This window comes from Coenobita brevimanus, chromosome 14 (assembly GCF_032717465.1).
Source record: "Coenobita brevimanus isolate Jiangsu-jjx chromosome 14, ASM3271746v2, whole genome shotgun sequence".
Lineage (NCBI taxonomy): Eukaryota > Metazoa > Arthropoda > Malacostraca > Decapoda > Coenobitidae > Coenobita > Coenobita brevimanus.
In genome coordinates, this window is record NC_136967.1 from 28150121 (window position 1) to 28162147 (window position 12027).

Here is a 12027-nt window from a genome sequence, read left to right on the forward strand (position 1 = left end):
TTCTGTCCAGATCCCATATCCCAATATCAATAGTAAATATCAGCATCGGTTCTGTATCAGAAAAAATGCAAATGTCGGCACTATATTGGTTTGGTGAATCACACTGGTTACAGCACTAACTGAGTCAAATATTTACTGAACAGTCATCAAAATTCCAACTACTAGAGGACAAGAATGAGGGGAGACAGAAAGTGCCTGTGGATGAATTTAACAGTGCATCTGAAAAGAATAAGATAGGATCAACTAAAGATTTAACTTTTTCTGCTTGGGTCGCTTTTTGTAATTTAAGATGATAGCCACTGGGTAGCACAGATAAGGTACCATCAGTATCTACTTGGTGTATCGGAGATAGGTGAAGCAAGAGGTTATCCGTTTGTGAGGTGATGTTAAGAAACTGAGACCAGGCCTGGGGTTTGAAAAGAGTGGTGGTTATGGCATGGGGATGGGAAAAGGAAGCTAAAGAAAACAGAAGGGTAGATGGAGGAAAGGGTGGAGGCAAATAAGATTCAAAGGTTACTACAGAAGATGAACAGGTGGACAGAGTTGCAGACGTCAGGGACTGTGAAGCAGGAACTAGCGTAGTTAAGAAGGATGAAACAGTAGAGGTGGGTAGAAAAACTTTAAAAACCAGGTAGACAGGGCTGGAAGCAATGCACATGCACTCTCCTGCGATGAGAGCTCCATGAGCACAGAAGGCTTGTGGTTCATGGTGTGACAATGGATCTAGAAACTAGCACATAGTCAAACAACTGGTGAACTTCAGAGGTAGAAAAATGCTAAAAATAATTCAAAACTTAGGCCCTCCCAGGATGAGTATTGCAACACTTTTTGCAGTTGGTGTAAACTCGATCTGTGATACAAAAATACTTATATCCTTCTGAATATAAACTACTACTGATACACTACTTGAACATGAAAAGAATCATCAAACAGAAACCATCACACATTAACTGTTATAGGGTGTTTATTCTATTCATTTCATTCATTCATCATCCAATCCTACACTGCCCCACGGGGAGCATGGGTGCCCGGGGCTAGGCAAGTTGGTCCTGACATTAAAGATGAGAGTGACCAGCCACACTCATCCCTGAGTGGCATTATGTGAGCAATGTTTGAGTGGATGAGTAAATTGGAAATGTGTCGTCCTGTCTTGGCTACCTCCCATTCCTTGGAGGCAGCAGCCTAGGTATATATAATATACCCGTTGGATATAAACCTTCACTGGCTCAATCCAACTGGAGCGTCATAATTACCCACTAACCACCAGGCGCAAAAATTTGGTTATATGGTTACTACCCAGCATAGTAAATGGTTTCCTGGTGTACAGGAAACCATTTGGCTTGTTACTTAGTGTAGAGTCACCAACAGGCAGAAGGAAGAGGAAAGAATGAAGGAGAGAAAGACAGAAATGGACTGTAAAGACACCCGTAGGCAGATGGGAGAGGAAAGAATGAAGAAAAGAAAGACAGAGGAGGATGGACAGAAAGAAGGATGGAGGAGAGGAAAGGGCAGACACCCAAGAGCAGCACTACATTGAGTGAGTGGATGGTGAGTGCTCCCACCTCCCTACTTATCCTGATGAAAATTCCTAACCCTTTCCAGCCCAATTTAATGGCGAGATCCCTAAGTCCTTTCAGCCCACTTAAAGGCTAGATTCCTAACCACTCTTAGCTTAGTTAATGGCTGGATGTTCAGCCCAATCAGTGGCCAAGTGTAGTCAAATGGAAGAATCTATCTATCTATTGCCAGACACCTCAATCCCGTTCAGAGTGTCCACAAACAAATCGCCTCCACGCCGCCCTGTCCCCCGGCATTTCACTGCCCCGCCCCCAACTCACACCCCCCTCTCTCATATACCTCTCCACTCCATCCCTCCATCTCATCCTCGGCCTCCCCCTCCCTCTTCCCCCCTCCACCTCACTCACATACACTCTCCTTGCCAGTCTCTCATCCTCCATCCTCTCCACATGGCCAAACCACCTCAGAGTATTCCTCTTAACGCTTCCTATCACATCCACACCACAACGCTCCTTTATATCCTCATTTGTCAGCCTGTCTCTCCATGTGACTCCACAGGCTCCTCTTAAATAACCCATTTCCACTGCTCTCACTCTTGACTTGTGTCCTTCCAGCAATGTCCAAGCTTCACTTCCATACGTTAGAGTTGGTATCACAATGCTGTCATGTAATAACTTTTTCACTTCCTTCCCTGCTGTACCCTTTCAAGCACTTAACCCTCCAAACCTCCACCCTTACTCATCACACTACCCAAGTACTTAAACGTACTCACATTTTCCAATTCCTCACCATCCAACCTCGCTGTACATTCAATGACTTCACCTCTCTCAAAGACCATCACTTTACTCTTCCCTACATTCACCTTTAGATTCCATTTCTTACACATTCTCCCAAACTCATCCACCAAGCTTTCCAGCTCTCCTTCATCTTCACTCAACTAATACATGTAGAGACTCATCCCTACCTCATTACTCCAGCTCATCAAACTCTATGCAACCAAGACTAAGCATTAAAACTGTGAATACAGTCAAATTCTGTCAGGTAAAAATAAACACACAATAATATCCTGCAATTATTTAAATATTTAAAAAAAGGAATACAATTTACAATTCTCACCTGACTGAAGTGCATTCAATCTCTTCATACCAATTCCAACAATACCCAAATTAATACACTTTCGTTCAACTATTTCCTCCTGGTGACTTTCTCAACAGGAAGAGGTAGATGCTGTTTTCATTTAATCCTACAGTACAAGGGATCTTCCCCAAGTTTAATACAACTGTCTGGAGAGGGCCTGAACAAAATTAAAAACTATGTTCACTGGCTGAATGAATTAACTCCTCCACATTCAATGGCTGCATTAAGTTACTTTACTTTACTCAGGCTACCACAAGACAATTCTGTTCAGATGAGGAGAATTCTAGCATTCATGGGGTTCAAAACTATCTCAATTTATCTTTGGACTGCTCAAACTTTCCTCTCTTCTTTCATAAAGTAATCTAAAATTTGCTCAAATAAAATAGTACTCATGTTGGCCCAAATAAAATACAGTACCCAAAGGTAACTATAACAAGGTAAAGGTTAATCCTGGACAATGAAGCCTAACCTGACTGTCCCTACACTAACTTACAGCAATTGTGGAACCATTGCGCCCTGCACCAGACCACAGGATGATGGGAATAGTTGACCATAATTTGACCAGAGCTTGTGTAGTACCAACCACTATATAAATATTGATGATCTCAATATCTGTACCTGGAATCTGGCAATATTAAAGGTTTCGTTAGTACAGAAATATGTACGGTTAAGAATATTGTTCCCAATAGGTGAGAAATAATTGTATGACCAATGAAAAGACAGAGGGGAATATGATAAGTACAGCAGATCCTCAACTGAACAATTACAGTAATTTAGGAAGGAAGAGCAATTATGGGGGGGGGGGAGAACTCTGAAAGCTTCAACAAATCAAAGAAAACCCTCAACTAATTGAATTCCTGTTGTTAAGTTAAAATGGGAAAATGGTAATATCTCTACTGACTTTTTCTGTAACTGGGTATCCAGAAAAATCCCTGATTCATGTAACAATCCCTGATGTACAGTAATGAACACTGTCGTTAAATCATTGTAGAAAATTCCGTCCTTATATTTAGAATGGTAGTAAGTCTAATTTATTCACTTAAGGATTTACTGTAATTGCGTAGACTAGAGCAATCTGAAGTATGCACTACAATACAAAAACAATAAAGTACTGTACTGTACTCCTCTTCATAAAGACAATATATGGGAATCAGTATAGAACCAGTATTGTATTTGCAGACATTACTGTAATACCACTCTCATTTACTCCTTCATGCTCGCTGCATATCTTAGTATCACCAACCTTATTTAAATATTAAAGGCAGAAGAGTTAATAAGGAATACCTCTGTAGTCTGGGTACCTGTATCAAATAATTTATTGATTCATCATCCAATCCTACTTTGCCCCATATGGGGCTAGGCAAGTTGGTCCTGACGTTTAAGATGAGAGTGACCAGCCTTACTCATCCCTGAGTGGCATTACGTGAGCAATAAACCCCAACCACCCCTTGGATATAAACCTTAAATTCTTTAATATGGACATTCATAAAGTACCAGCATGCTTCAGAAGTTGATGATTACTGCAAAAATAATTAAAAGAAGTTTAAATTATGTACTGAACAACAGTAATGTTGAGTGCATAAATTCCATGTCAGTAATGCATCATCACTGACAACCAAACCCTTTTGAAAAATATCATAGAGAGTAATATATTTAGTGTTATTTTCTCAATAGTCCTTCATCCTTTTCCAAAGCTGACATTCATGCAAGCATAAAGACTGCATGCATGCAAGCACAAATGAGGCATAACTGCAATCTTTGAGAAAAACAATTATCATTAGTAATTCATGTGCCCACAGGCAATATGTGTGTGTGAGCAGCTAAACAAATTACAGCCAACATTGAAAAAAAAAAAAAAAAAAAAAACATGAGGACTTGGTGAGTCATGCATATCATATACAGTATCAAGAAAGTTGGTTACGTGCAACTATGTGTCTTCAGGGAGGCAAGGGGGAAAACGATCAACTTACTGCAACCGTAGAGCCATTACGGCCAGCCCCTCTTTCTACCAATATTATTTTAAAATTGTTAAAAAGGGCAATTGATGCTGCTATGACCCCAAACAGAGTAGGAAGACACTTCAGTGGTAACCACAATACAGGAACCTGAAACAGCCATCACAAACTTATTCATCAGTACCCAATAAACCTGAACAATACTGACATAACCTAAATAATTATATCATCATGCAGTTATGACAGCACTGCAAAGCAATAATACATAACTTCTGCTAATGTTCAAAGATGGTAATTACATAATCACATTTTTCAAAACATTATGCTATACCAATATCTCTAAAAAGCATGAAAACAAGAAATCAAACTATTTTGTTTCTGGATCTGAGGAATGCAATTACAATTACATATGGTATTGATAATATGTAGTTTTATATTATCCCTGGTTAGGTGTAGGGATCCATGGCAAAGTTTCAGTACCAGTAATTCATTTTTATTCATCATCTAATCCACTGTTGCCCCATGAGGAGCATAGAAGCCCAGGGCTAGGTAAGTTGGTCCTGACAATTAAGATGAAAGTGACCTGCCTCACTCATCCCTGAGTGGCATTATGTGAGCATTAACCCCAACCACCCCTTGGATATAAACATGCACTGACTCAATCCGATTGGAGCGCCTTAATAACCCACTAAACCACCACGCGCCATAATTTGGTTATATGGTTCCCACCCAGTGTAGTAAATGGTTTCCTGGTGTACAGGAAACCATTTGGCTTGTCACTCAGTGTAGTCACCTGCAGGTAGAAGGAAGAGGAAAGAATGAAAGAAAGAAAGACAAAAGAGGAAGAAGGGAAAGAAAGAAGGATGAGAGAAAAGGGTATGCACCCGAGAGCAGCACTACATCAAGTGAGTAGATGGTGAGAATCCCCACCTACCAGTAAGAATTGGTAATACAGATAATAATTCTAAATACAATATATGGTAACTTTACTTTTCTCCTCTTTACACAAAAACACGAAGAAATCAATGAATGTCTGAAAAGTTTGTCCTATTCAAGGAAACAAACCAATGAAAGCCAATATTAATATCATCCGATTTCAAGATTCCTAAACACTGAGTTTAAGCCTGCAGATTGTGGGGACAGGGAAACAGTTTATGAACAATGACTCCAGAGCTGATCACTAGTGTACATGAAGGACTGAGCATACCAAATAACTATTGGTTCTGAAATATGGCAACTCATCCCCTTACACATATATTATACCACTTTCCTCAAGCCTGTAAGAAAGCATACAATGTAGTTCAATATATTTTCCTTGGGTATATGGATCACCCTCATTTTATTTCAAAAAGAATTAATATATTGAAGAGCTGCCATAACCAAGATTATGCTTTTTGCATTCAAACCTAGCAAAACTACAAAGACAACACTGGTGCTAACTGACTGGGGCTTTCAGAAAGGCATTTTTGTACGGTGTATATATTACTTTCCTTTATGGCTCTAGTTCAACAGGCATTAAGGTCTATTACTCTAGCCATATAATATTAAACACTTTACTCCATCCAGGTATAATATATATTTTGTATCACCATATTCAATAATCTCTAAAGCTGTGCCCAATATTTTGTACCAGCTAGCCTCTAACACAAACCAATGTAAGTCTGCAAGTTGCAATTGATATTTCCAGGTTTTCAAAAACTACAGTGCAGCTTTTTTTTTTTTTTTTTTTTTTTTTTTTTATCCAGCAGATATCAAAGCAGGGGATCAATGTATATTTACTTGTAAATCTCCAGCTACGTAGGCATACCCCGATATCTAACGAGTAAGCAGACTTGTGACAGTCATCGGATGTCAGTTCTGTTGGATTTTGAAGCAAATTTTTCCAAAGTTTCTCAATAAATTGAGGAGATGCATTCCAGCCCTCACCCACAACTCACAACAGTAAAGTAATCTACCAATAAACAACATAAACTAAAACTGGTAACATGTATACAAGGTACAATGAGTGACTAAATGATTTATACTGAAAGTACCATGCTTATGTACAGTACCCACTTTACACTGTTGTTTGTTAAACTCAGGGTAGTGTGCATACCCATCCTGTGTATGAGGGGATATGCTTTTCCTTTATAAAACCTCACACTGACACAGCACAACTTACTTTCTTCTCAAGGACATAAACTAAAACTGGTAATATTTATACAAGGTACAATGAGTGACTGATTTATACTAAAAGTACCATGCTTATTCATTCGTACAGTAATCACTTTACATAGTTGCTTGTTAAACTCAGGGTACCGTGCATATCAGTCCTGTGTATGAGGGGCTATGCTTTTCCATTATAAAACCTCACACTGACACACCACAACTTAGTCTTTCTTCTCTCTCCCTCTCTATTTTTCTCCTACTCTTCCTCTTGCCTTTTTCTCCTTTCTTCCTCCTGTCACTTCTATCCCTCTCACTCATTCAGTTTTGAGTCACATTCAAAGGTTATAAATGATCCCAATAAAGGAAAATTCAGTAAAAGAGAATACACAAGAAACCTGCATCCCTCATCCTCTTATTACTTGCCGAGACAATGTTTACACAAACCAGTGCAGACAATTTTGGCCTCTGTGAGGCTCTCATACGGACTGCCCAGTTTTGTTCTCTCTCACACACTCTCAGCCTTACCATAGCTTTACTCTCTTTCTCTCTCTCATAAATACCAACACTGACAGACCCTCCCTCCTATTTTTCTCCCACCTTTCCTCCTCCTCTTTCCCTTTTCCTCTTTCTTTTCTTCCTCTTGTTACTTCTATCCCATTCCCTTATTATTCCTGAGTCACATTCAAAGGTTATAAATGAAAATAATATAAATGAAAATCCAGTAAAAGATGAAGTACACAAGAAATCTGTGCCCCTTGTCCTCCTATCGCTTGCCTGGACAATGTTTAAACATGTCGATAGGTGATTTTGGCCTCTGTGTGGCTCTAATAAGGGCTACCCAATGGGGTGCTTCTGAAAAGCCTAGTATTCCGTCAGATGGCTCCACTGTAGCAGTAAACACATTCCTGCGCTGTATAAAAAGCATAATTTTATTTGTTAAATATTTACACTGTTGTGTGAAATTGTGAATCATGGTAATGTCATATGCCGTAATATAAATAATACAAATAGAACACGTATATATAACGTATCATGAATTGTTTATATTTATCATAAACTGAAATTAAAATATCACTGAGGGCATGTGATGGCAATCCGCCATTTCAGTGGTCCTATATTATTTAATTTCTGCTACATTTAGTGCAAGCTAGATTCTTAATACATAGTTTGTTCAGAGTGTAAAGTACGCCTAGTGGGTATCTTGACTCATCCAGTCTCTATGTGGGCAGAAATTTAATACTGAATAAATACTGGCATTCACCATCATAAATCATCCGGTCTGAGGAACCGTCCCAAAACCAAGATCGTTTACGTGTCATTCTTTGCCCGGTCTCACCGAGGACAGACGACTGTGGAAGGTACACAAGCCAAGACATCGCCTCCAAGTGATCCACAAGATTCACACAGAGGTCAAGTTCAGTAATCACGATTATATATATATATATATATATATATATATATATATATATATATATATATATATATATATATATATATATATATATATATATATATATATATATATATATATATATATATATATATATATATAATGTATATATATATATATATATATATATATATATATAATGTATATATATATATATATATATATATATATATATATATATATATATATATATATATATAATGTATATATATATATATATATATATATATATATAATGTATATATATATATATATATATATATATATATATAATGTATATATATATATATATATATATATATATATATATATATATATATAATGTATATATATATATATATATATATATATATATATATATATAATGTATATATATATATATATATATATATATATATATATATATATATATATATATATATATATGCAAACGTGAGAACACATGACGAGAAAATACTACTGCATCCTCTTAAATGTCTACCCCCAGTGAGATTGCATCCAGGTCAAGAGGACTGGTATGTGCACAAGCTACTGACTCAGTCAGTGGAAGATCTTACAAACATATGTGTGTGGACAGGTGGCCTGGAGACAGTTCTTACATGACCATACCATTAGGGACTTGCCAAGAGGGGGCAATGTGTGCGAGATATTGATGATAAGATGACCTTAAGGTATTTATTTGGTAGGCACTTGGTGAAATGTAAAAATTAAAATAACCACTAGTTCTCAACAGAAATAGACAAAACTTCACTGTAACACTTTATTTACACAAAGCTACAATGATACATATGAATATGACTCATGGTGCAAGGAAGCTGCAGGGGAAGGTCTCTCTCTCTCAGCTCAACAGTCAGAAACTCACATTACTGAACTATATGTTTGTGGGTGTGTCCATTTACGACAGTAATGTAACCAACGTCGGGTACAGGGACATGAGAAATGGGCGTAGCTTAGTTAACAGCTAGAGAGGCAAGATGTGGGAATTACAATCACACAAAGATATCGCTCAGTGAAACACACTGCCTGTACATAGTCACTTATGAACCAATGACGAATGTTATGAATTTAGCTTGTTTCTACTCTGAGTGAATCCGTGACATTACACGCCATCAAAATAAAATTTTTCATGGAAACTTGACATCCCTCGTGAAAAAACTTAAACACGGGACTGTCTTGTGGTGCGCATGCGTGAAGGAAGCGAGCAAAATGTTGAATGCCAGTATTTATTCAACAATAAATTTCTGCCCACATAGAAACTGGATGAGTCTAGATACCCACTAGGCGTACTTTACAGTCTGAACAGACAATGTATTAAGAACCAAATTTGCACTAAATGTAGCAATTAATATAATATAGGGTCACTGGAAGGACGGGTTGCCATCACACGCCATCAGTGATATTTTAATTTCCGTTTATGATAAATATAAACACTTCACGATACGTTATTTATACGTGTTCTATTTGTATTATTTATATTTCGGCATATGACATTACCATGATCCACATTGTCACACAACAGTATAGATATTTAACAAAGAAAAATATGCTTTTTAAACAGTGCGGGGAATGTGTTTACTGCAACAGTGGAGCCATCTAGCGGAATACTAGCTTTGAAAGCACCCCATTTTGCTCTCTCTCTCTTTCTCTGTCTGCCTGTCTGTCTGTTTGTCTGTCTGTCTGTCTCTGTCTCTCTCTCTCTCTCATAGACTTATCATAGTTTTGCTCCCATTCTCTATCTCTCATAGACTTATCATAGTTTTGCTCCCATTCTCTATCTCTCATAGACTTATCATAGTTTTGCTCCCACTCTCTCTCTCTCTCTCAATCCGGCAGTGAAGGCACAAGTGGAATGATTGTTTTCGATTCATTTTTTAAGGGTCCAACATGTTTCCATGCATCAGCCTTGGTCACCTGATGGCAGCTCTCCATGCCACCCAATCCTTGGCAGTTTCCCTATTTAGTCCCTAATCTTTAAGGTCACATTCACTGACTTCATCCCACGTCTTTTTCAGTCTACCTCTCACTACTCTACCCTCAACATTAACACTTTGCATTATCTGCACCCAATTATCATCTCCCAACTTTTCCACATGCTCAAACCATCTCAATCTACCTCTGCTAAACCTAGCCCTCCCTGGCCTTGCACATAGAGACACACTGCACATCCACCTAATCATTGCAGTTTCTGTATGTTTGAGCCTGCGAATGTTCTCTTCCTTACTGCCCAGGTCTCACTGGCATACAACATTACCGTACACTCCTGACACATGCCGCATACAAAGGCCCCTTAGCACGGAGGGAAAACCCTCTCATCATCAGGAGAGGCAACAACTCCCTCAATTTCTTCCAACCACTCCTCACTCTTGTTACAAAGCTAGTTCCAGCCCCACATCCAAAACATAACATGTCTCCCAAATAACAAAACTCTTACATGCACTCAAGAGACTCACCAGTAAGTTCAATCCTTTCATGCCTGGCAATCTCCACATGCTCTCCCCGACACACCACACACATGAAATCAGCATCATCTCGCAGTCTACCTCTAATTCCACTACATCTCTTATGCACCCACTTATTATAGACATTGCAGAATATGGAATTACTTCCCACGCCCCTGTGACAAATCGCACATAGCCACTCCCCCTCTTCTTTGACAGTACTGCTCCCAGCCATAGGCACCATCACTTTTGTTTTATCTGCATTTACTCCTAACCCCTTCGGGTTGGGCATTGTTTATAAAATCGACCGTCAGGAGCAGGAATTTTTTGCAAAAAAATAGGTGATCTATTAAACCTAAATAGATGATTTATTAAACCTATCATAAAAATCTTTATTCCCAGCAAAGGACAACTCTTTAGACTTAAAATGAGTGGTGTTACAAAGCCCTACAATTATTTATTGAAGAGCGATGGCTGAGAGTATAAGAGCATCTAAATGTTCTGGAACATGGACCGATGTCCCCATGTCATGTTTTAGAACGGGGACCGACCTTTAGGGGTTAAGCCCTTGTGCTCCATACCATCTCTCCATTTCCTAAATCTTTCCCCCACCTCCCTTTCATTCTCTGCATTCAACACCAGATCACCACCATACATCATCTCCCATGAGAGTCCATTTCTGAAGTCATGTGAGAGTGCTTCAAGTACCATAATAAACAACAACAGGATCAAGACAGACCCCTGATGCACACCAACATTCACGGAAAACTCATCACTCAAATCTCCATTCACCCTTACCAGGGTGCGAACACCCACGTGGCCATAACCACGCTAACCAGCCACCCCTCGATCCCAAGCTTTCTCATCACCCACCTCGCCACCATTCTAGGAACTCTGTCAAAGCCCTACTCAAAATCAAGAAAAACAAGGTACAGTTCCCTTTTCCTTCCTATATATTTTTCCTGAAGCTGTCAAACAATAAATATGGCATCAGTGGTCCCTTTGCCTGGCATAAACCCAAACTGCATCTCATCAACATTCACTTTCTCAAATCATATCTTCTAGAACTCTCTCCATTTCCTTCATTATCTGGTCCAAATAACTTCCTCTTTCCAGGGCATCATCCTTCCCTCTGTACACATTCAGAATTACATTCTTCAGCCAATCATCTATGACAATACACTAATATATAATCATACTTATCAAATCAGTGTCGAACCCCACTCCTATATATCCAGAGACTTTCAACATTTCTGTAGTCAACCCAAACACTCCTGCTGCTGTCCCCACCTGCATCCTGCCTATTGCCCTGCTCATGGTAGCAGCATCAATGAAGGGCCAAGGGCCAGACACTGGATCTGCTGGCTCCAAACCTTCCCTG

At 38.7% G+C, this 12027-nt stretch overlaps 1 protein-coding gene across 1 annotated transcript in view; it reads right to left on the reverse strand.

Moving 5' to 3' along the window:
* The window catches only part of bbc (choline/ethanolaminephosphotransferase 1 bbc), a 149739-nt gene that overhangs the window by 55520 nt on the left and 82192 nt on the right, over positions 1-12027 (reverse strand). Inside the window, exon 5 of the mRNA XM_080264848.1 lies at positions 3149-3280. Within this exon, the coding sequence (XP_080120974.1) occupies positions 3149-3280 (132 nt within the window). The remainder of the gene's footprint in view (positions 1-3148; positions 3281-12027) is intronic.